The 25,898-nt window shown below is 38.7% G+C and overlaps 2 protein-coding genes across 11 annotated transcripts in view; one reads left to right on the plus strand and one right to left on the minus strand.

Annotated features, from left to right (window-relative positions):
- The window catches only part of EZH2 (enhancer of zeste 2 polycomb repressive complex 2 subunit), an 85,135-nt gene extending 68,640 nt beyond the window's left edge, over window positions 1-16,495 (plus strand). For all 8 annotated transcript variants that reach the window (XM_043508676.1, XM_043508678.1, XM_038391921.2 and 5 more), the window contains 10 exons: window positions 324-493; window positions 866-960; window positions 6,887-6,927; window positions 8,559-8,684; window positions 9,940-10,118; window positions 10,856-10,951; window positions 13,336-13,417; window positions 14,304-14,384; window positions 14,571-14,655; window positions 16,184-16,495. In XM_043508676.1, the coding sequence (XP_043364611.1) occupies window positions 324-493; window positions 866-960; window positions 6,887-6,927; window positions 8,559-8,684; window positions 9,940-10,118; window positions 10,856-10,951; window positions 13,336-13,417; window positions 14,304-14,384; window positions 14,571-14,655; window positions 16,184-16,244 (1,016 nt within the window). In that variant the 3' untranslated portion in view covers window positions 16,245-16,495. The remainder of the gene's footprint in view (window positions 1-323; window positions 494-865; window positions 961-6,886; window positions 6,928-8,558; window positions 8,685-9,939; window positions 10,119-10,855; window positions 10,952-13,335; window positions 13,418-14,303; window positions 14,385-14,570; window positions 14,656-16,183) is intronic.
- A 2,895-nt stretch (window positions 16,496-19,390) lies between these two features.
- The window catches only part of CUL1 (cullin 1), an 86,976-nt gene continuing 80,468 nt past the window's right edge, over window positions 19,391-25,898 (minus strand). For all 3 annotated transcript variants that reach the window (XM_038390492.2, XM_038390493.2, XM_043508682.1), the window contains 5 exons: window positions 25,580-25,627; window positions 25,416-25,498; window positions 22,482-22,587; window positions 20,544-20,657; window positions 19,391-19,943 (listed from right to left, as the gene is read on the minus strand). In XM_038390492.2, coding sequence (XP_038246420.1) covers window positions 19,863-19,943; window positions 20,544-20,657; window positions 22,482-22,587; window positions 25,416-25,498; window positions 25,580-25,627 — 432 coding nt within the window. In that variant the 3' untranslated portion in view covers window positions 19,391-19,862. The remainder of the gene's footprint in view (window positions 19,944-20,543; window positions 20,658-22,481; window positions 22,588-25,415; window positions 25,499-25,579; window positions 25,628-25,898) is intronic.

Genomic DNA, 25,898 nt, shown 5'->3' on the forward strand with positions numbered 1-25,898 from the left:
TTAATTTAATTAGAAGATATAGGATAGTATCTTTATCACAGAGAGCCTTACAATGAAAGTTGAGAATAACTTCCATTTGTGCAACTCTGACTCCGGAATACTTTCAGAAGCTAGACTGTGCTACCTGAATTCTTCCCACTGTCTGATTATAGCTTCTGTCTGTGGATGTGTAAAAACTTCTGTATGTGGTGTCTTCCCACTTAAAAAAAAACAGGACTTCGTTCTGTTACAGTTCACATGTAACTTGATGTTTTTAAGGGTCACGGAAACTTAGTTAAATTGTGAGAGAAGCCTCAACCTGATTGATGCTCTTGATGTTGCAGAGGCAAATTCCAGGTGTCAGACACCAATAAAGATGAAGCCAAATACTGAGCCTCCTGAGAACGTGGAATGGAGTGGTGCAGAAGCCTCGATGTTCAGAGTTCTCATTGGCACCTACTATGACAACTTCTGTGCAATTGCTAGATTAATTGGGACCAAAACATGCAGGCAGGTAAGAAGTGGAAATTGCTTATTTAGGCGGCAGCATGCTATTTTCAAAACTGGATAGAAAATATATGTTATTACTCATTCTTATAAAAGAATTTATTAACTAACGTGGTTTTCCTGAGAATGCTGTCTTCTCTGATTTTTATAAATTTGTACAATGAATTTTATTGATTTCAATGTATCATACAGTTTAAAATACACAGCTATTTTTATTTGATCATTTAAGATCAAATAAGATAAAATAAGAGACATATCTATAAAGAGAATACATTTTGTGGCTTGTTATAATTTGTAAGGTGTTGGAGGAAATCATTCTAAAATAATAGAAAGCTTCATTTTCTATAAGTGAGATATATGTTATGGTATCTCTTGCTAGGTGTATGAGTTTAGAGTAAAAGAATCTAGTATTATTGCTCCAGTTCCTGCTGAAGATGTTGATACTCCTCCAAGAAAGAAGAAGAGGAAGCACAGGTAAATCTGTTACTAAATAACCTTAGAAGCTAAACATGATAACCCATAGGACGGGGTTCTCAACCTTTTTTCTTTCTGAGGCCCCCACAACCCACCAATATGCTATAAAAACTCCACGGCCCACTTGTGCCACAACTGTTTTTCTGCATATAAAAGCCAGGACCAGTGTTAAGGGGTAGCAAGTAGGACAACTGCCTGGGGTCCCATGAAGCTAAATTGCTCAGGCTTCAGCTTCAGCTGTGGGGCTTGGCTTTCTGCCCTGGGACCCAGCAAGTCTAATGCCAGCCCTGCTTGGTGGATCCCCTGAAGTCTGCTCCCAGGGGGCCCTGGGCGTCTGGTTGAGAACCACTGCCATAGGAGACTTACTGAACCAGCAGTACACAAGTAAGGTCTTTGAAAGAAAAGGCTGCTTGTTTCTTTTTCTTATTCCTTTGTTTTCAAAGAACATCAATGAAACAAAATTGTCCAATTTCTCAAATATTTTGGTCTTAAACAGCACTTCTTTTAAAAAAACAAACAAACCCAAAACTGTTCCTCCTTTATAAATAATCAAGTTCTTCACAGGTGCTTATAGGCTTATTGCAACAAGTAAATTCAAGTTAGGGTTAGATTCATGTTAATCCAGACAATGTTATAATATTCAAAAATTCAAATTAATGTAGGATAGGCTAGGTTTTGTTGAATTAAAAAAAAAAAAAAAAGAAGCAAAAGGAGATATTACCACTTAGTAGATTTTTTTTTTTGGCAACATTACAAAAAAAAGTTATTGATTCCTTGAGGGGTTTTTTTAGAAATAACACATCAGTAATGAAGTTATGTGACTGTAATATATCATTTCCCAATAATAGTCTGAATCAGTAGTGAATAGAAGATATTCTGCAAATTAGTATGCAGATTTTGTCCATGTGGTAAAATGTAATGCTTCAAACAAGCAATAACTTGCAATATGCTGGAAAATCACTGTTTCTTTTCTATCTACTTTGTAACATATGAACACTTTTGATAGGGACAATTTCTTAACTGAAAATCTGGGGTCCAACAGAAACCCAAGCGTGGAACAATTCTGTGTGCATTCTGGTGAATGTTTGTATTCCTAGAAGGGTTAGAGGAAAAAAGCAAGAGCGAACCGCCAGCAGCCAAGAGATCTTTGAAAAACTTTTTCTTTCTATTTTTCCCAACTGGCTGCTTGTTTCTCCCCTCCCCCTACTTTTTCCAGCAATTAATCCCTATTACTTTCCTGGTTCCTGTCTACCTGTTTCATAGTCTTCTTGCTCAAAGAGAGTCTTCCATTGATCTTAGTACAGAAGCTTCGACAGCGATAAAATGAGCTGACTGCTTGTAGTGTAGAGAGACAATCAAACCAGGGTAGAAAACGGGGTCCATAAGCAGCTCGAAGAGGTCCTGCTTTGTTCAGATCATAATAGTACTGTTGCTCCCTGTACTTCATAGCTATCAACTGTCCTGAGGCATTTGGTGGGCAAGATTTTCAAAATCTGAAATTGTCCAGCCAAACTGGACTGTTGGCAGCTCTGTCTAGGAATGTTGTGAGCTTTGAATTCTGGTTTTCTCTGTTGTTCTGGTTCATTGGGTGGGGAAGTGCTATACACCAATGTGTTCTTTCTGACTGGTTGCCAATGTGTCAGTGATAGGTGATTTCAGGGTGTCTATAATGCTTTTACAACATCTCATTGGATTCTGCACTGTACTGTGGAAAAAGGATTTTGCATTTTACTGTCAGCTCAAAGACCTAATGGGATTCTTTTCCTCCTATGTAAGAAACATCTTGAGTAAAACAAAACAATATTGTCAACACTTGTTCATGATAGTTTTCTTGTTTCTCTGCCTTCTTGGGAGAGATGTGGCTAGAGGTTTACAAGTGGCTGAAACACTCATAATGAAGAGGTAGAAAGTGTTCTTTATGTTGTTTCCAGTCTAAATCTACTGTATTGGAGCCAGACTGCTTAAATTGTGTTGAACAACCTCTCTCTAACTCACCTAATTTTGGGACATGGCTTCCATTGCAGGCTCTCCAGAGCCTGCTGCACGTTCCAGTTCCTTTCTGCCAGAAGACAGGAGAGCGCCTGAAGAACAATTCATAGTGGCTTCCTACATTGACAGGCACCATCCTTCTGAAGAACTCCATTCGTAGAGGAGAAAAAGCAGCAGCAGCAGCGGGCTCAATTAAGGGCCTTTGTAACATCTTTCCTACCTGACTTGATAGCGCTTTTTCATTAAGGTTTCTGTTCAGTCTGGGTTGCCTCTCTACCAACATGCTGAAGCTGTCTTGCAAGCCAAACTGCTACTGTTTACTCCACATCAGCACTACCAAACTTAACCTCCTGCAGCATCGGGTTCTCATACCATCTTAGCATGCCAGTCTGCTCAAAGAATGGAAAGCCTAGTAAGAAATACAGCCTGCTCATTGCTAAGAGCAGTTTCCCTCTCTCCTTACTATGCCAAAGTCTTTTAGATTCCTGATAATGTTATGCTAAAAAAGAAAGGACAACTTTCTTTTTTACACCTGTGTTGTAGGAGCCTAATAACTTAAGTGGTCTTGAGTGTCTTTTTATGTACCATCTCTGCTATTCTTCCAAATTAAACAGAGAAGACAGCTCTGTATAAGAGACAACCAGTTTAACAACTGGAATAAAGAGCAACAATTCCACCAACTCAGAAGAATGTAACCATACACTGAGAGGAGAAGAAATTTGTATTTTATTCTGACGTGCTTTCATCCATATGTAGCTGATATGAATGAAATTGTCATCAGTCTCCCTCTGATCTCACTGGATCAATAATGATGAGCTGTAATCAGTTGTTTTCCCTCATTAAACAGGACTTGACTTGATTCCTTTGACTACACTTAAGTGAAGAAATATCCTTGATGATTTCTAGTCAGATAGATTTCATTTGAATTCTTCTTTCTGTCCTCATTCTTCAGGGATTGGTTCTACACAGCACCTAGCTATATCTTTTCTATATTATTCTGCCCAGGATACTGAGGATCTTGGCCAAAGGCATCTTAAATATCATTATGGCCTGGCAAGCAGTCTGGCTGATGTCTTGACCCAAATGACTTCCATTCCCCTCTAAAAGGCTGCATTTTTACAGCGAGCCTAGACATGGCATCTTAAAGGAGTCTTATGAGAACAAAAGCAGAAAAGCAAAAACCTGCTTTTCCAACAGATCTAACCACATATATCAGTTGAATTTTCATTTCTAAACTCAAGAGACAGATTCAGTGTTGTCCTCATGCCTTTACTAGGAACAGATTTTAGAAGTTTCTCCAGAAATGTCTATAGCTGCTATCCGGTTGATGTCCGCATCTTCTGGATTTTTAGCCAGAAAGGTCAACATATTTATAGACAATTTCAGTAATCAGAAGTGAAGATAATCCAGAAGCATTCAGTTATTAAATGCACAGGCAGGCAGGAAACAGATGTAGAGATCAGTTTGTCTCCCACTTTGTTGATCAGCCTATTGTTCCTGATACCTGGATTTAGGAACAACACTTGTGAATGCTTTCTCACCTTCCAACATGTATTTATATACTGAAATTGCTCTTGCCTGGAAGATTCTCCAAGTACCACTTCTTGGTAAGCCTACCTCATCTGGCTTGATGTTTGCAATACCTCCTGACTATTACTGGGGAGAATGGGAGAAGTGGCATGTACAGTAAGGGGAAATTACTCTCTAGTAATTGTTTGTCATGGTCCAGTATTTATTCCATCCCACATCCCTTGGAAAAGATCACTTGAAGTTCCTCTATTTTATATTATCCTACTACTACTTTGCTATGGAAATCTCCGACTTGGCACTTTTGCCTCTTCGCTTCCTGGTAGTTGAAACTACAACATTGTCTTGTGTTGCTGAGTAGGATGGGAGAAGAGATAACAAATAGAATTACTTGTGAGAAATCTCTCAACCCCACCACTTCTCCTATCCCCAGTATGTCACTTGTTGAGGCCATTAAAGGAAAGGTACAGTGCTTCCAGGCAACCTTCCACCTCTTAGTCATTCAATTTCTGAAAGCCACCATACTAATCTTAGGTTTCAGAGTAGCAGCCGTGTTAGTCTGTATTCGCAAAAAGAAAAGGAGTACTTGTGGCACCTTAGAGACTAACAAATTTATTAGAGCATAAGCTTTCGTGAGCTACAGCTCACTTCATCGGATGCTATCTTAGCGTTTATGTTGCCACCCATCACCAGTATCGAAGAGCACTAGTCAGACCTCTAGTTATCCCAGTTGGCCCATGTTGAAGCATTCACTTGGTCCCTAATGTCATCTTTAATTCCCCCTCTGAACTCATGGTCACAATATACCTTTAATCCTTTACTCTCAAAGTACTGTTTAAGTGGCCCTTGTCTCCTCCAGAAGAGTCAGTGAGCTGGCATAATTCATCACAACTTCCATATCTAATTTTTTGCTATGTATAGTTATTTTGGTTCTGATCTTGGCCACAGTGTTATATTTCATTTATCCAGTCTCCTTGTCAAATTTTGTATGAAATCTAATCCACCCTTAGAAAGGAGATGGCACACCTTCAACCTTTTTAGGACATTAGTATATTACTTTGTTAGAATTGGAGAGGTACTTAATTCATAGACACTTCATAATTATCAAAGGTCTGATTTAAGTTATTTATTCATTCAAGAGTCTTATCTATGAAAAGCTTCCATCACCATAGGGAATTTGGCATACTCTTAATCCATATTATCATCTTGGGCCAAAGAAAGGAAAGCTTCTGTGGAGGAAGTATTGTTCAGCTATGTAGTCTTTTCTACTTTTAACTAGTCTGGAGCGTTTGGCGAATGTAACTTAATCATGTGAGGTATATTAAATTTTCTGACCTGAAATCTTACTTCTCCCTTCAAGTAGTTGAGAAGCAGATTTCTAGAGAGGTTCTGTGACTCTTAATTGAAGTAATACAGTGCAGAAATAGGAATTTTTACCTGTTTATATCCTTTTACTTCAGTATTATACCCACTTGGAGTGACCCACCTTGAAAAGGAATTAAATCTGTTTTTTATAGCATTTTTTGAAGAAAACGTATAAATCCGAAGAAATTAAGAGCATGAACTCTGAGTCTGTTACCTGGACAAGAGTCTACTTAATTGGATGGAGAACAGGTTAACATATATTTAATGTAAGCTAGCTGTGTGGAGAATCGTGTTATGTTTGGTTAAAGCTGTTGGGTGAACAGAATTAAAAACAGTAATCCATCAGAATCCAAATTGACGTAATGCTGTGCAGAAAAGAAGTTAACAGGTATTAAATGTACCTAATCTTTGAAAGAAGACTTCCAGGTGTTCGTAGTCATTGGAAAGAAATGCAGATTCATGGTTCTGTTCCTTAAACATTTGAATCTACCATGAGAATTTCTCACTACACACAACACTCTGCATTATGTGTACCAGTTACAATAATTAACTCTCTCTAGAAATGGAGATCTGTGCAGAAGCAAATTGACAGTCTGTCCCATATTCACAAACAATAGAAATTTAATGTTGGTACTTAAACGTATAAATTCACTCCTTGGGAATATAAATTTAGAAAATCCTGGCTGCAATTGTTTTAACTTTATTATGGTGAAACTTGGTAGTTCAATTAGTTTTAACTGCTAAAGAAACGATATATTGGAATTACAGCTTTAAAGCTAAATTAAAAACACTGGTTTCTAACATAATTTTTAGTAGATTGTAAATCGCCTCAAGCATGTTGATGTCGCCAGATGTTAGCAGTAAACTGGACTAGTGTGGAGGATCTCCTATAAAACTTCACTGTAGAAGGTTTAGGAATTCTTGTTACAGAAGACTTTCCCAGTTAAAAGTGATTTTGTAGGTGCTAGAACTGCAGCTACATTCCCCAGCCCAGTACAGGAGGAGTTCCTGTCAACCTTCTTGTGTTTGTTTTGTGTTTTTGCAGGTTGTGGGCTGCTCATTGCAGAAAGATACAGCTGAAAAAGGGTTAGCATCTTTCCATTCAACTTTATGTCCTGAATTTTTAAGATCCTACTAATGTTTTCTGAATGACGTTAGGCCATTTTATACTTTTTATGCGGAGTCAGGGGTCATAAGGAGACTGAAGAATAGTAGCCATACATTACTGATATAGCAGGGACAGAGGATATTCCACATTGTTTATGCAGCTGTTCAGAAAAAGCTTTGCATATTTCAAAAGAAAAGAAAATTAAACAGGAAGGAGGCAATTAATTCATAACACTTTAGGCAGGCCTTGTTATAGTGCAAATAACACAGCACAACTCTTATTGTGATGAGCTGCATTTGTGTGGGGCTTTTGTTTTATTCTTTATTTTAAAAGATGCTCTGGAAATGTGTGGGGATGGGAGAGACTTTGATTGCAGAATAATCTTCTGTTCAGAGGTGGATTTTTAGTTTTATTTTAATTAATTAATTAATTATTTATTGCTGCTTGGTTGTTAACTGAAACAGATGTAACATTATACAATACACCTAAACCAGCATAAGTGCTAGTGGATTGAAGGCAGATATTAATTTATATAGCACCCAAAGTCTACTAACTGCTCTATAGATAAGCAAAGACAAGATTCCTGCCTTCAGAGCTTAGGCTTTATCATCACAGGGAAATTGACCAGCAGAAATATAGCGGTATAATTGTATGGGTATTGCTACGCAGTATAATTTCTCTTGTGGAATAAAAATGACTGTAGTCTAGATCAGTGGGGGCAGCCTGTGGGCTGCACGCGGCCCCTCAGGGTAATCTGCTGGCGGGCTGCCCAAACAGTTTGCTTACATTTTCACAGCCACTCGCAGCTCCCAGTGGCTGCGATTTGCTGTTGCTGGCCAATGGGAGCTGTGGGAAGCAGCAGCCAGCATGTCCACTGGTCTAGATTGTCCACATACAGAGCTATAGTATTCACAGGTGCTGGCTTCTAATTTTACCAGGGGGTGCTCAACCCCTGCTCCACCCCAGGTCCCACCTCTTCATCCCCTGCTCCACCTCTTCCCCAAGGCCCACCCCTTCCCAGCTCTTTCACCCCTGAGCGTGCCCTGTTCCTGCTCCTCCCCATCCCTCCCACAACGCCTCGTGCATGCTGCTGAACAGCTGTTCCAAGGCATGGAGGAGGCATTGGGGGAGAGGGGGAAGAGTTGATCAGTGGGGGGCTGCAGGTAGGCAGGAGTCGGGGGGAGGAAGAGAATCTTGGCTGCTGGTGGGTGCTAAACACATGCTAATTTTTTTCTGTGGTTGCTCCAGCCCTGGAGCACCCATGCAGTCGGTGCCTATGCTAGTAATATTATACCGCTATAGTTCTGCTCGTCACTTCCCACTGTAAACGAGCTCTTAGGTTCTAAATACACTACAGATTAGTAATATGAGGGGTGAGATGCAACAGCAAGCAAGCAACTCGGTAATTAAGTTAACATGCATCTTGTTAATGCCACAGCTTTTGTTTAGTGTACCTTTTCTATTATTAATACTTTGAGAAGAGTAGGTTTGATGGGCTTCTTTTGTTGAAGTGAATTTTAAGAATGGACTTCCTATTTGAGATTTTTGGTTACCAAATTTACAGTTCTTTCATTCTTAATCTTTTCAAATTATTACTATTTTTATTCAGATGGGTCCTCTAATCATGTTTACAACTACCAGCCATGTGATCATCCTCGTCAGCCTTGTGACAGCTCATGTCCTTGTGTAATTGCTCAGAACTTTTGTGAGAAGTTTTGTCAGTGCAGCTCAGAATGTAAGTAATTTTGGAAGGTGTCTACAATTGAGTGTCTTTTTTCGTAGACTAGTTTCATTTGTAGACACAAATTTACTGCTAGTATTAAATAAAAGGCCTACAAAGGGCAAAAACTTGGGCTTGTGCTATTTTTTCCTGTTTTTTGATGTTTAAAGAAGGCCTGGAAAGTTTTCAGAGAGCCTTTTTCTTTCTCCCCCCTCCCCATTTTTAAAAAATCATTATTTCAGGTTATGTCTAGGTGACCAGAAGCATAAATGATGATGTTACAAGTAAGGAGTGAAAGTGTTTTTAGTTAGGTGTTAACAAAATCAAGAGATGTAAACAGACTGTTTCATTTTAATGGCTAATTACCCTTTATGAATAGTCTTTATTATAAATTCAGCACCCTCACCCATTCAAGTAGGGAGTTAAAAAGCTCACAATAAATACTCTGCCTCCAAGTAGTCCTCTAACAAAACCAGAAAAAAAACACATTTTGCCTTACTGATATTTCTAGGGTAAGAAACAAGAGCGTACACCCACCCGTACCCTGGCTTCCTGGTTCTTTTCAGAATTTATAAAGATACAGAAATCTCTAAATAAGTTAAACATTAAAAACGCCAAGTAGAGCAACATCTAAATATCTTTGAAATACATACTTAAGGTGCAGATTTTAATGAGACTACATGCTCATAGTGAAACATCTTTAAATGAATGCAGGCCTGGGGCATTAAGAAGCAGTGAGTTGGTTATCCTTGCATATAAGGCCTGTATAAAGAAACTTACCATGCCTCTGTTTAAAGGTAAACAGAGTTTACCTGTTTAGTTTTGAAACTTCAAAACTATGGTGAGCACTGCTTCATTCAGTAGACCACTGCAGAGAAAATACCCTTAGGGTATGTCTACTCAGCTCATGGTAATAAGCCTCCTGGCCTAGGTCAACTGGTTCAGGCTAGTGATCCAGAAATAGCTATATAGACAGTACTTGGAGGTTGCAGCTTGGGCTGGAGCTCAGGCTGTGAAGCCCACCCTCTCCCTAGGCTTCAGAGCCCAAGCTGCAATGTCAAAGTGCTGCCTACATAGCTATTTTTAGAGTACCAGTCTGAGTCTGTCAACCCGTCTGGGAGGCTCACAGCTGCAGGCTGCAAAGACATACCCTGCCTGACCCTGTTCACACATCTGGAGCAAGGAATCAAGGTATTTTTGCTAAACTGTAGGACATGAACTGTGATTCTTTTTTCATGTTTACTTACTTATCTTTCCTTCCTCATTAAAGGCCAAAACAGGTTTCCTGGATGCCGCTGCAAAGCACAGTGCAACACTAAGCAGTGTCCATGCTATCTGGCTGTACGTGAATGTGATCCAGACCTCTGTCTAACATGTGGAGCAGCCGATCACTGGGACAGCAAAAACGTGTCTTGCAAGAACTGCAGCATTCAGAGGGGATCCAAAAAGGTGTATATGCTTACCTTTCTACATACATGTCCTCCCATCCTGTTTTTGCCTTTTTACATCACGTGTACAATGAGGGGGGTGCCTAATATTGTTTTCATGCCAAAAAATCCCAAGTGCACCACTGTGGTTTTTCTGGCCAATAAAAAGAGAGAGACTAGTCTGAAAGGGAAAATGGTTTCCACCTACTTTGCCATTCTGAGTTATGTGCTACTTTACTCATCTTTGTACAGCTCCTTATGCAACTTTGCCACTATGGAATGGAACATCTACTGTTTTCTTCAGTACTAACTTGTGAGCAACATATGTAAACTGAAGCTGAGCATCACTTCTTGTAGGTTGAAAAAAATTGCATTTTAAAGCACTAGTTCATGGTTTCCATAATCGGGTTAATATTAAAGTGGTAAATATTGCACTTTTACAAGCAGACGTTTGCAGTTTTAAAAATCTCTTAATTTACCAAGTTTTTTTTAATATTCTGATCTGAAGGCCTTTAGTATAGACAGATACAGTTACGCACGTGTCTTGTTACTTGGATTTATAACCAAACAATTTCTACCCCGTGGCCACGTCTACCCTGGAACGTTTTTTCATTAGCACTGTATCTGGTCTCCTTTATGTGCAACTTCTTCCCCCCCGACCCTCCCTTCCCAAATGTTAGCGATTGTGTATGTTTATCATTTAAGCATTACAGAAAACCCAAGTCAGATGATACAATTCTTGTTTCTCCCCTTCTCTAGCATTTGCTGTTGGCACCTTCAGATGTGGCAGGCTGGGGAATTTTCATCAAAGATCCTGTACAGAAGAATGAATTCATCTCTGAGTACTGTGGTGAGGTAAGGAAAGATATAGTACCTTTCAAGTCAGTGGTTTTCAACCTTTTTCCATTTGCAGACCCCTAAAAAATTTTGAATGGAGATGCGGACCTCTTAGGAAATCTTAGAAATAGTCCAAGGACCACAGGTTGAACACCACTGCTTCAAATGTATGTTTTAATGTTTTAATTAACAGCTGTATGAGTAAGAAATTTGTTTTTTATACATAATGTCTCACTAAAATAATCAAGGTCACTTTCTTCAGTGATGTATCAGTTTGTGACCTTGACTAATTATAAAGCAAAACTAGTTAAATAATGTCTCCAGGCTTGGGAACTACCTTGTTTGTAGATTTAGTACCCTTTTGTGGAATAAAGGAATGTTATACAATAATTCACAGCAGGTTTCAAGGTCTTGGCATTGCCAAGAGAATAAAAGCTTCACTAGCATCTAGTATGCATAGCTGAATCCACGGTTGATACTAACATTTTTCCACTGGCAAGATTTTTCATGACTTTTGGGTGCCTGTAAGGATGAGGCTGGAAGAGAGGATGGATTTAAAGCAGGATTTCTCAACTTCATTGCACGGGGACCTGCTTCTGACAACAAAAATTACTACGTGACCCCAGGAGGGGGACCTGAAGCCTGAGCCCACCAGAGCCCTGCCACCCTGGGTGGGGGGGACCAAAGCCCAAGAACTTCAGCCCCTGGCAGGGGGCCTGTAACCTGAGCCCTGCCACCTGGGGCTGGAGCCCTCGGGCTTGGGCTTCAGCCCCAGAACCCACCAGATCTAATGCCAGCCATGATGACCCTGGTAGAACAGTCACGACCCACTTTGGGATCCCAACCCACAGTTTGAGAAACACTGACCTAAAGAGCAGTCCCAGTTAAAATAAATCTGGAGTTTCCTGCAAAATCATTCGACTGCCAGCATAAGACACTGCCAAGATTCGGTAGGCAATTCTACCGTCTAACCTGCCCCAAATACAGATATCGGGCTGTGTGAAAGGGAGAGCTAAGGCCCAGAAGTGAGTGTCCTGCACAGAGTGAATTGATTTAAATCAAAGCAACTTAAATTGTCATTTTCAATCACAGTATGATTAAATCATGTTGTGCATTTGTACATTTTTTTTTTTTTTTGCAATTGAAAGGTTGATCCTTATTGGTTAGTAACTATTAAACATGTTGATTTGCAACTGAGTAGTCTTTACACTAAATTTGGTGCTTCCTTTTGCTAACCAGGAGAATACATGTAGCTGTACACATTTATTTAAGCAGTTATGTAGCTTAACTTGCATTTAGATTTTTAATGTTTCTTTTTAGAAAATGGTGAAGATGCTTTCTTCTTTACTAGATAATTAACGTTTGTATCAAGCTCTATTTTCAGATTTGATTGAAAATGCACAACAGCTTTAATTTTTTAAAATTAAATAAACCTACTTAAAAGTGGGCTGAATATGTAAGAGGGGAAAAAAAGTTTATCAAAACATGTTTTGTAGTTAAAACTGATTTATTAAAGGAAGTAATTGTTAGTAAATTGTACTGATTGTTTCTGATCACCATGACCTTCAAAATTTCAGAACTAGTAGCTCTCATCCTCTCATACCTAGTTTTTATTCATAGATTGGAAAAGGAAAACAAGCTTTCCTGCTTTTTCAACTGTGAGTGAACTAGTAATTGAACTGAACTAGCTGAATAAACTGAAACAAAGAAAATATTCTCTCTGAACCTGCAGAAGAGGCTATTGATGTTAAAAGCTGGTTTACCACTTCAACAAATTGGTTCCAGATGCTTAGCCAGTGACTTCTACTAGTTCAGTGGTTTGACCTTTCTTAAAATGTGGCTGCAAACATGTACTACTTAATATTATTTTATGTATTTAATTTAAATTATTATTTATCTATTTCAAATAATTTTAAATGGGTTGAATTGAAAACTGTAAAATTAAAAAAAATTATTTTAAGTTTATATATCTTTAGAGAAACAGAATTACAAAATATGTCTCCCTCTAGGCTGAGCTGATAGTGAGAAAGCCCTAGTTAGTTTAACTTTGCATGGTGAATTGGAAATGTCTCCAAGATGACAGCTATAGACTTTTATTAGTCTTGCAGTCATTGTCTTTGCATCCACCCACAGAAGAGCATAATCTAAGACCACTTGTCAGCCTTAGCTGTAGTGTTAAAGTTTTCTCTGTCTTAATTCCACTTGCAGTATAAACTTCATTCCAGAATGGAATAAGTCTTTGAAAAGTTAGGATTCCAGTTACAATGGGCTTTAGATGTGGAGCATCTGTCTGACATATAGTCTGAGTAGGCATGAGAGACTGACATGGTTGAGGCTGTAGGCTATTTCCATTACCTGCTGAAAAATAAATGGCCTTTTTTTATAAGCAATATTTCTTTCAGATTATTTCTCAGGATGAGGCAGACAGAAGAGGGAAGGTATATGACAAGTACATGTGCAGCTTTCTGTTCAATTTGAATAATGGTACGTATGTTTAACTATTGATTTTAATTGACAACTAAGATTTTCAAAACCTCCATTTAGCTGCCACCTAACCCTGCAGGCACCTAAATTCTGCCACTGCTGCGTGCCAATGTTCACTTCTATGTCCGGGTGGGATTCTCAGAGTAGGTGATTCCTGCCTATCTCACCTGCGGGGCCTGATCCAGTGGGCACTCTCAGAGCATACCTACCACATTGGGCCTCACGTACATGTAGAGTCCTCTGTAACTGTCTTTTGTGAAAGGGTTTGTCTAAGAATCAGGTGCCTAAACACCTTTGATAGATGGGGCTTAGGCAGTAGGAAATGCTAAGGAAAGAGATGGGGCCTATTTTAGGCCCTTCCCAGCTCAGCATGCTGGCTTCTGAGAAATCTTATTAGGAACTTAACTCTTCCTATGCACTGCATAGGGAGCCTACCTCATGGCTGGGGATGCTACGGGACAGCATGGTGTTTAAAAGTTAGGTGTCACAATGCTCACTATTGCTCTAAGTGCTGCAAAAAGTTCATAAAGGAAGCTTTTTTTATATAAAGGTCAGTACATTTTAAACAGCTTGTAGACTTCGAAGGAAAGAATCCATCTAATTTAGAAACATCATTGTACATCATTTGGGCAGGAGATGGAAACGTCAATTTTAGGAAGTTTAACTACAATGCCATGATATTTTAATATAGCAACTTGTTAGCCTTCCCTGAGGAAAAGTTAACATGGGAGAAGGTTTTTCAAAGTGACTCGTGTGAAGCTGCACACACTAAAGTTATAACCTGGCAGGTGCATAAAATAGGCTATGTGCTGTGCAGCATATTCACAGATGTGCTTAGAAAGCTCTTTAGAAGAAACCTGTTCTAACTGCTCACATTCTCTTCTAGATTTTGTGGTTGATGCAACACGCAAGGGTAACAAAATCCGCTTTGCAAACCATTCAGTAAATCCCAACTGCTATGCAAAAGGTAATACCAGACGAAGTTAAATTATAGTTAGTCTAACAATACATGAAACATCATTATTGTAGAATGTTGAATAAGAATACACATTTAAATGGTGGCAGAATGAGTAAATACAATTAAGTCATGCCAATGTGAGCTAAGACCCTGACCGTAAACTCTCTCTCTCTCTCTTTTTTTTTTTTTAAACAGTTATGATGGTTAATGGAGATCACAGAATAGGTATATTTGCTAAGAGAGCCATTCAGACTGGTGAAGAGCTGTTTTTTGACTACAGGTTGGTAGACTATAACAAGATCTTTTTTTCTAGGGCCACTGTGGCCACGCCTGATTTTTCATCACATTGAACCTTTAATATCTGAGATTTGATAATGTATTTAGATGCCTCACCCTTTACCTTAAATCCATCTTTGGGTCTCAGCAGATCGCTTATGCCAGCAGTTGTCTTCCTCCCTCAAATGCTGGGATTTTGCTGGTGAAAGAGACAGCAATGAACTTGGGCCACTTCTGTCTCTGGAACTCAGGCACAGTCTAATTAAAGCTGCTAGTCAGAACCTTGAACACTTAAAGCCCAAGCCTTATAGGGAGGAATATCACTGTTATATACGGAAGAGAAAAGGATGGGACAAGCATCTAAACTTTACGTATTCCCTCCCCCCAAAAATAACATCCAAGTTTGCCAGTTACAAAAGACCAGATCTACACTTAGAACTTTTGCCAGTAAAATCTGTCAGGGGTGATTGAGACATTTTTAAAGTGCTTGTGATATGTTTTTTTTTAAATTCCCAAGCAAAATAAAACATTTGTGCCACTGGTGCTTTTCTAGTATAGATTAGGCTTAAGCCTCCTGCTATATGTGCTACTTAAACACACAGCTGGAGGAAACAGTTGCTCCGTTCATTGTCTAGTGCTGACGGCACAGTGGACCAGATTTTTAAAGACGGGCATTGCTCTGCTTAGTGTTGCAAAGCCCCATATCCAAACGTGATTTAAAGTAGCTTGAGTAGCTTTAGAAATCTGGCCCACCGTGACTGCCGTTCATGGAAACACAAGCCTGGAACAAACTTCCTGGGTCATTGAGTTCAGGCCCCTGCTATGACCGGCAACCCACCATCTGTCCTGTTTATATATTTATCAAATTAGTGCAAAGCTGTTTCACTCCTGATGATTAGAAACCATCTAATTTCCAGCCTAAATTTATTCATAATCAATTTATACTTAGCCTTGGATGGATTAGATTTTTATTGGCAAATTTCAGTAAACATTTCACTGTACATACACACACTGGTGAAAAAATATTTCCATCAGTCGAAGTGAGAAAAACACTACTTGAGAACTTGTTTGATTTCAAGATAATTATGTTGATATTCAAAACTCTTATCATGGCTAACACAAACTAGACAGTGTCTGGTGGTATTCTTCCTCCCCTTCTCCCTCAACTGAAAATTTAAAGTTTAAAAAAAAAAAGCTCCAAAATAAGCATTATCATCTATCAGTTAAATGAAATTCCCGTAAGTCTATGCATACTGATTTCTATGCCAAAGTCTATATTTTAACATGAATTGGGGTCTCACGGCACTAGAGCGCTCTACCACCATGGTGGTTCCTGTGTTTTCTTCTAGCGCAATAACTTAAATGCAAGGGCACAAAAGCAACAGAATTGTGTTCAACCTTTTATGTGTTTGGATCCCAATATCTTTGAGAGGCTCAGCACCTTAAACTCCTCTTGACATTACTTATGGTGCTGAACCTGCTACCACTTTATTAATCTTGTATTTGATATGTACGTCTTTTTTCCTCCCCAGATATAGCCAGGCTGATGCACTGAAATATGTAGGCATTGAAAGAGAAATGGAAATCCCTTGATACCAGCTACCTCTACTTTTGAACAGCTGCCTTATCTCCAGGAATTTTCTAGTACTGTGGGCAATTTTAGAAAAATGATGCAATTTGAAATTCTGATTTGCAAAGTACTGTACCAGTAATTTATAGTAACAAATTTCAAAATCAATTTATTGCCTTCTCACTAGCTGCAAAGTGTTTTGTACCAATGAACTTTTGCAATAATGCGATGTGGTACATTTTTCAACCTTGAATAAAGGATACTTGAACTTCTTCATTCTGAGTGTATTTGAGCTATGGTGGTCGTTCTAGGCAGTTAAAATAACTTTGGTAGAGAAAGTAAGTCTTTTGAGGGTACACAGTGTGCTTAAACAAAACGTAAAAGCAACAAGTGTGGTTTTGTTTTTTTTAAAATGAGTATTTATTTAGCCTGTTGTCTGTATAGGACTTGCAACCATTAGCTGACTGGGAAGCATAGAAAAATAGAATTAAATCCCCCTGCTGCTTTGTTTTTGCATTAAGGATAAGTTAGTACCTAAACCTATGTATTTACTTGAACTGATTAATTTTCAAGTTTAAATGGGAGAAAGGGTCTGGGCCTGCCCCAAATGTATGTAGGGGCAACTTAAATTCCCTCTAGGTGACATTCAGCTAAGTTAGTCCATGTTAATACATACACTTTAAATGCATGCCTTTATTTAATAGCCTCTACACACAGGTATAGTTTAAGAACTAAAGTAGCCTTAAATCAGACTTATCTTACTTTTTCCCTTTGGAAAAGAATTAAGTATGGAATAGTATCTTTCCATTGCCCTAAAGCACTAGGTCTGAGTGCTCTCAACTTTTCCAGAATGCTGTACCCCTTTCAGGAATCTGTCTTGCATACCCTGAAGTTTCACCTAACTTAGACTACTTGCTCACAAAATCCCAATACAATATTTATATTCCAATTGATTTTTTTTATAATTACTGAGACTTGTTTATATACTATACACTGAAATGTAAGTACAAGTCACTGTTTCTAGTGCTTTTTATGTAGCGTGTTGGCAAATATCTAGATGAGCTGATGTATCCCTAGGGGCACACAGCCCCTGGTTGAGAATACTGTACACTACAGCCCATTAGCCTCAGCATACTAACACCTTTAAGTCTAAAGTGGATTAATTTGAATTGGCGCTTTTTTTTTTGTAATAGTCATACCTGATCCTGGCTGATTTACGGCTGCACAGCCATCAAGTTTGCCAAAACACTATGCAACTCAGCTGTACATAGAGTTCGTTGAAAGTATACAGCAACTTGTTTCCTTGCAAAAAGACATTTCAGTATGGTTCAAAATGAAACCTTTAAGAAAGGTCAAAACCAACTACTGTCAGTATATTATGTTTGAATCTGGGACGTAGACAGAATAATCCTCCTCCATTTGCAAGAGCTGCTATTGCCTGTGGGGGTTTTTTTGGGATTGGCTCTAGGCAAGCAAGGGGAGAGTCAGGGGTGCACAATGGGCCTACCACAGTCCCAGACTGCACACTGGGGGGGAATCTAGTCAGTGTTGGGTTCTTAGGGATTGGCTTAATTTTCGGTTTAGTGTGAAAGTCAGGGTGCGTACTTACCACGTGAAAGTTGGCAACCGTGTTACCAACTCTGGGCATTAGTTCTCTGCTTTTGGTGCACAACAGCTGCTAGAGCCTTATCACTCAAAACTGCAGACAAGGGCAAGGATAAACTTTCACAAAGTTTTCACTAGCAGAAATGGATAATTGCTGCTCTATATCCATCTGCTAGCTCACTTTAACCAGATTTTTCTTCTTCTGCTTCTGTTTATCCTTGTGTAAAAACTATTGGACTGCAGTTGATCTACACAGGCTGCAGTTTAAACAAGGAGCTTGGTAAGCCATAGCAGAGCAATAACCATTTCTGGCATTGTAAACACTTTCTCCCCCCTCCATTTCTAGCTTAGTCCTTCTTCCAAGGGAAAAGTGCTGAGTGTTCTGCAGAAACATTTTTGAATGAGCCTAACCCAAAACAACCACCAACTCCATGGCTTGCATACAAGTCAGTGTGTCAAAAATGCAGCACTTTAAAACTGGCAAAAAAATAACCACAGACAACATTCCTCTAAACTACAACTGGCATTGACCACCTTCACAACAGAGTTTGTATTGCGGTAAGGGCAGACAGCAGTGTGGTGATACAGGCCTAGTAGCAGCATGCCCACCTCTTAGAGATGGTTGTGACAGGACTGTTTTTAAAGCCTTTAGCTCCCTTGTAACTGCTCCCCACAATTAATTCAATAGTCATTTTGGCCAATTTTTGTTATGCCTTCACTAGGGCAAAGCAGCAGTGCTTTCGACAAAGCAAAACCAGAACCATTTTATCCCTTCTAAATGCTTCAAGTCCAGGAGATGCAGAGGTGCCAAGACAATCTCCTCACACATCTTTGTTAGCCACCTTTCTTCCCTTCCCATAACCAACACTGAGGGAATGGGGACTTTAAGAAAAAGGTTTAATGCTATGGTGTCTGAGTGCAGAAGGTGCATCTGAAAAATCAAGATGGAGCCTCTGCTCACAATGAGGACTTGGAAACACTAAGAGCAAGAATTTATTTTCCATTTGTAGAGATAATGAGTACAGAACTCCTACCATTAGGAAACAAGGGTTTGGCTTTATTGCATTTTAATCAGGCTTCCACAGCCAGGAGATTATGTAAGTTTAAAGAAACAATGCTGTAGGTGTCAGTCTACTTATTCCAATATAAAAAAGATTTAGCATCAAAACTAAAGCATTAATTCCCATTTTAAGTACCTAATTTATCTGTGGGAATGTGCTTTCATAAAGTGACATGATTAATCTTGGCCAAAAATATTACCTGACAGTGTAAGTAGATGAGTTTGGTGTATCCATTTTGAGAAAAATTCTGAAACAAATGCCAAAACGTTGTTGCCCATCTTCCAAGTTTCTGCTATTTATCTTGAAAAAATCAGTGTGCACAATTCAGTGCACACTCCTCCCCCAACAAGCCACAGATCCAGAATGATTTTTCAATCCAGTGCTGTGTTTTGCTTGAATCACAGGGAAAGCAAAACTAATGAATTACTATAGCTTTCATAATCATTAGACCTTTTATTTACATTTAGAAAGTACTGAAACTTAAAACAATAAAACCAAATGCAACTTGTACAGAAATCTTTTAATTTTTTTTTATTTATCACATTAAAAAATGAAACACACTATACAAATGGTTTTCCATAGCAGATTACACATAGGTCCATTCAGACTCACTCTCAAAGTGCTGCCGACATTTCTAAGTGCTGCCTGTGGGGGCAGCTATGTATCATATAGCCAATGTATTGATTTAAATGCAGTAGCATGCAACCCTCAGTGGAGAAGGGTTTGATTCCTTTCTGTTCTTAAATTAGGTTAAATGGCATTGGTGTCCATATTTACATACTTGAAATGTATCAATCCTGAGCAGTTCCGATGTAAATCTGAGACTGGCTGATGGGAGTCCTGGTCTCAGTTATTAAAAAGGGAGGTCCAAATGGCAGCAGTCTGGCTGCTATGAAGTTCAGTTGTTTTCATTCTTTCCATCACATAACTATTTGCTGAGCGTCTCACACAGTCAGACAACTGCTAATAAAAATGCTAAGCCAAGTAACTGTAGGTGTCCTTCTCACCATCCACACGCTCCAAGTACTCCTTCTCAATCAGAATGTCAATGCATTTCTGTAGGAGAGATGTGGAAAGGCCAGGAGTGCATTTCATAAAACAAACCCCAGACAGGCACTCTGCAACAGGTAGCTTATAGCAAGCAAAAAGTTTTCTTGCTCTTAAAACAGTTTAGGCTGTTAAGTACCATGCTGAATACATATTTCTCCTTAAGACTAGCATTAAAACTTTAGCAAGGAAATGGCATAAATAATGGACCATTTAAACTATGGCAATTTTTTGGCCATGCCTCGAAGAGGCCACTCACAAACACCATTCAATGAAATAAAGGTGACTTGATACAGTCAAATATCACAAATTCCTTGGGAAACTCACTGAACATTATTATGAGATGTACCTGGTTCCTTTATTTTGACAACTATGATAAATAATTATTTTACAATTCATGCTACAGTATACTTATTGGCACATGATGAAGTCTTATTTAGCTTCCCCATACCAATATGCTTGGAGAAGCTGTAAGACAATAATTAAATGTTTCCTACTTAAAAGTATAATAGTTGAATAATTTTTCTTTAATCTTTCTAAAATCAGTCCATTAACTCAGACACTTGTTAAAAAAAAAAATTAAGATCCATTATTGCTGATCTGACATACCTTAATTACTGGAACTCGTGGTTTGAATCTTGAGGACAGCTGGGTTAGAACTTCTCCAAGCAACTGCTGGTGTTTTAGAACCTTTCTCATTTTCATAATTCTCACAATAGCAGCCTAAATAGCAAAGTAGAAACAGACTTTCTTAGGACGATACACTTTGCCATTCTGGGTCAAGCCAGTGGTTCCCAAACTTTTCACTAAGACAACCCATCAACTCCATTTGTCTTTCTGAGACCCATACAGGGTCCAAATCCCACACTCCAAACCTCTCAGCCCCACGCCCTACCCCTACTCCAGCCCGGTGAAAGTGAGTGAGGGTGGGGGAAAGTGAAGGAGGCTGGAGTGAGCTGGGGTGGGGCCTTGGAGAAGGGCAGGGCAATGGTGTTCGGGTTTGTGCCATTAGACAGTTGGCAACTCTAGGACTGCAATGTAGCATATGGGGCAACTCAGAGCAACTCAGGTTTGGCCCAGCCTCCTCTCTCATAACAGAGGGGTGGCTGAGTCAAATTAGGGAGCGTAGCGTTTCACCAGAAATGTGGCAACATCTGGAGCTGGGCCCAGTCCTACAGGACAGGAGTAGGGTGACCAGATGTCCCGATTTAATAGGGACAGTCCCGATATTTGAGGCTTTTTCGTATACAGAAGCCTATTACCCCCCACCCCATCCCGATTTTTCACACTTGCTGTCTGGTCACCCTAGACAGGAGTCACCACTGGGCAGTGGGCTCACTCTCCAACACTCTCTCCCCCTTGGGGGCCTCTCTTCCGCACCAGGCCCACAACTCATCTAGAACTTTCCTGTGACCCGCTGTTTGGGAAACACTGCCTTCAGAGCTTTATCATGCCTCTACCAGTGGCTTGTATCTGCTAACGAAGAGGGGGATGAAAGTATTGACCAGTGGAGCAATGAGAGGCAATGCGCATACAGAGTTCTTACTGAGAAGTTTCAGAGTGTCTGATTAAAACAGTCACTCACCATAAGCCTGTTCTTAGGCACATAAGAATCTACATGATTACAAATTACTTTGCATAAAGCCAGGATTAGTAATGGACATCAATTGCAACGTTAGCCAGAACAGTGTCAGACAAGCAGCCTACTGAATTAATGTATTTCACTTCAAAATGAGGCTCACACTTAGTGCCAATACAACTTTTTCCTCTGTAGGTGGATTTGGAGTTGCAGCTAGTAAATACAAGCCAATTCCACTATGATCATCTAAATCTGAACAACTTTCTGAAGTTTACATCTCATCTAGATGCCCAGCAAAATCAGTGTATGAATTCTTGGAACCTAAGCACTCCTTACTATATTGCTCAATGTCAGCAACAACAAAAAGCCATCCCCCTACGTTTTTTATTTATAAAAGATAAATATTTGAAAATCCTGTTATATGTCTTTTGTTGCAAGTTTGTTTACCCAGGAATATCACACTATCATATTCTTTTAGGAATAATATAAAAAAGCAATATTCTGCAATATTTTCATGAAAAGTATTGAAAAGTTAGTTCATGGGCTGAAGCATACTCAGACTAAGGCCAGATGGTACCATTGTGATCATCTAGTCTGATCTGCATACCTCAGGCCACCCACTCCGATTCTGGCTGAATCACTGAAGTCCTCAAATCATGATTTAAAGACTTCATGTTATAAAGAATCTATCATTTTGTCTAGTTAAACCAGGAACTGACCCATGCTCCACGCCGCAGAGGAAGGCAAAGACCTGGGGGAAAACTCCTTCCTGACCCCCAAATATGGGATCAACTAGATCCTGATCATGTCAGCAAGATGCACCAGCCAGACACCTGGCAAAGAATTCACTGCAGTAACTCAAGAGCTATTTAGTGTACTCTCCGGCAGTTGGGGATATTTGGTACTAACAGTTGCAGATCGCCTACAATGGCATGTGGTTGATCTCATCAAACTACTATCCAACGCACCTGAATCAGTAGTTTCCTGTCTTCTTCTATGTTTTTGTGTGTAGTTTCCTGTTCCTGTTTCTGTTCAGTCTTCATTGGCACATTGATGTTTACCCTCAATTTTTTGCTGCCAGGAAAGGGAAGTAAATAATTAGCCTAATTTCAAAAAGAAAATCTGAATGGAAAGTTGGGAACATCTGATTACTCTTTCCATTTCCTGTTCTACAAAAAGAATGAATTTCCGCCATTTGCTCCCAACACAGCTTTTCTTACTTAGGGACAAGGAGGATAGGAGAGAAATTTCATAGTTGCCTCCTTTCCCCAAACGTGACACTGGGCAGTGATCTTCAAATGATCTTAACACTGTGATATTCTTTATTGTAAAGGCTACCTAGGCCAGATGGAATACATTTCATAGTACTCTAGGGTACAGAAGCACAACTGGACACTATATACCATAATCTCCACAAAATGGTGAATACAAGAAAGGTTTGTGATTTGTCGACGTGATAATGAGATTTATCCATCAAACTCTTTCTCATGTGAATAGTCCCACTGAGTCTGCAGGATCAGAACACATTTTGACAAAATCCTGGTGCAAAAGCATACACTTAAATTGGGAGAACTGCACATTTAGATTAAGTTTTGAGTCTTTTAAGTAGAAAGCCAAATAGATCTCAAATTATGGCTTTGTTTTAAAAATAACTAAGATAACAAAATATGATGTTTGAAACCCAAGAATTTTGATCACAAAAGTCAAATAAAAACTACTTGTGCATTTGCCTGTCAAAGGAGTACAGACTTTGAAACTTAAAAGGAACTTATATCTGGGGGAAAAAAAGATTTACCTGCATTACTCAATTCTAAGATTCATTTATTTTTTATCATTCATATTTGTTCACTATTTACATTTTACTTCGCATGGGACCCAAAACTGCAACTGCATCTTCATGTGTCGATCCTGGCACCCATATGAAACCCCACTGAAGTCAATATGGGTCCATCCACACAGACACGGTCACTGTCACAGGATCAGGGCCTTAAGACAGTACAACCCTATATGCCAGTTTCACTTTCTGGTCCTCAACAACTACTAGCACAATGCATATGAGAGAGTTTGATACTGCAGGAACTTTAACAATAAAAACTCAAAGCAAAACTTCTATTAGTATTAAATTTACCTAAAAATAAAACATACAAAGCTTAAGATTTGTTCTGGGAACCAAGGATAACGTTTTCAAAAGAGCCAAAGCCCTATTTTCAAGAGTCACTCGGGTACTTAGGGAACCTACGTCTCATTGAAAGTGAGGCTTGTAAGTTACTTTTGAGAGCAGAACTTTGAAAATTTACCACTTAATCTTCCTCAGGAACAAGCTGTGATCAATTTGGATTATTGTTTATTTATCAGATCAACTGCAATTAGTTATCCCACAGACTTTTGGCCTCACTTGGAGCGTTGCCTCTATGAGAGAGAAATGGAACTGATGCTGCACTCCAATTCTATGAGCATACACATAGGACAACAGGGAATTGCAAGATTTAGGAGAAAAATCAATATGTTGGTTTACTTATTACATTCTGATCCTAGCGAGGAGAGGATTAAGTCTGGAATTTTTCCCTCATAATAATGTTAATTGTCTCAAGTATAGATATTGTTGAATTACACATTTGTATATTTTGTGAAGATTGGTAGAAATCCTGACCCAAAAACCACTATTGCAGTTTGATATTTTTCAAATAAGCCATAGTTATAAACATCCCTATGAATTCACTGCACTGTTGAAAACAGAATTTTATCTATTTAACTGATTTTGAAATTCAAACAAAAGAAGTGGTTGCTTTGTAAAAAGGAGAGTATAAAAAAAAAAAGATAGTGAACATTAAAACAAAACAGGTAGAAATACAGCCAGTGTTAAAGAATACTGCACAAGGATGATCATGGTACCTGCTGATCACATTGCTAATTATTACCATTTCACATTTAAAATAAGTGACGTTATTTTAGAACTATAGAATTTGAAAATCTGATACGGCTATAATTACATGTAAATAAGAGGTTACTTCTAGACAAAGCGTAACAATAACACCAGTGTTGCTAACATCAAATAATATAACTGTATGAATTCTCATAAAAGAGAATACTCAGCCCTCTAGTTTGTTTGGAACATCCCTCTAGCTCAGATACGGAGGAAAGGAAAAAGATTAAATACAAGGGAGGATTTCTAAATACAAATTTCATTCATTTCATTTCACTCAAAAAGTGGTTTATTTTTTAGAATGTGGATTAAGTTACATGCGCTACACTAAAAGGTTTCTTAAATAAACCATCATCATCAGTATGGAATTCATAACTGAGATTACACCTACCCTTCAGCTAAGCACCCAAAAAACACTACTGTGCTCTAAGTAGTTTGAGACGTATAGCTATAAAAATGGCATTGGAACAACAGGAGCTAACAGAAAGACACTGCAAAGAGAATCTTAGTTTTTAAGGCACTTCAGAGCTCAAAATCTCTAAATAAGCACACTGAACTTTTTCAGGGGCTGTTTTTAATGGCCAGGCGCTTAAATCTTTGGATTTGGTGTTTTTTTTTTTTAAATTAATAAAACCCCTTTAAATGTAATTTATTTACTTGGCTTGTGTAAGTCAGGACCAATGGCAAAAAACGCGGTGATGGCACACTAGCCAAATGTGTCTATGTGATCAAAGTCTAAGTATATTAAACCAGATTTTACTGTGCCCCAGTGACTAGCAAGAATCAAGAGCTGAAGATGTGCGAGTATATTTACTGATTCTGCGGGTGACTGCCATCCTGTTTGCTTTATAGACCCATTAGAGTGCTTGCTCAACCACAGCTATAGCCTTGCTAAAGTGACACTATAAATAGCAGGAGCTTCAGAGAAACATTGTTACCATTTATACACAACTGGTTTATACTATTAGATTCTCCTTACTTTTTGTAACCAAGATATAGTTTTATTAAGGTATCTGGCTTCAATTCCACCTCATCCACATTTGCATTTTCATCTTCCAAAACCTACAAGAAACAAAAAATTATTGTATATTTGCTAAAATGTTTTTCTATAAATTAAATATGCAAGAAAGCAAAAGACCTTACCAATAACTTAGACTTCAGTAAGATCTGTAGAACTTGTGCCAAGATATCCTACAAGTTACAGGAGAAATCATCAATGCAAACTTAATATACATTTTTATTTCAAATGTCCAATGAACTTTTACATTTAGTTATAACAAAATAATTGAAAGGTCCTGCATATACTGGAACTATTCAAATTTCATAGCTACAAAAATATGTCCTGCAGGCAGAATTGAAAAAAATCACCAACAGGTACAGAAAAATGCAAAAATACAACATGTCGAACATTCACACAGTGAGAATAAATGATTGAGAAATACCACAAAAGCTTAAGGGAAAT

The sequence above is a fragment of the Dermochelys coriacea genome, chromosome 2, assembly GCF_009764565.3.
Source record: "Dermochelys coriacea isolate rDerCor1 chromosome 2, rDerCor1.pri.v4, whole genome shotgun sequence".
NCBI lineage: Eukaryota > Metazoa > Chordata > Testudines > Dermochelyidae > Dermochelys > Dermochelys coriacea.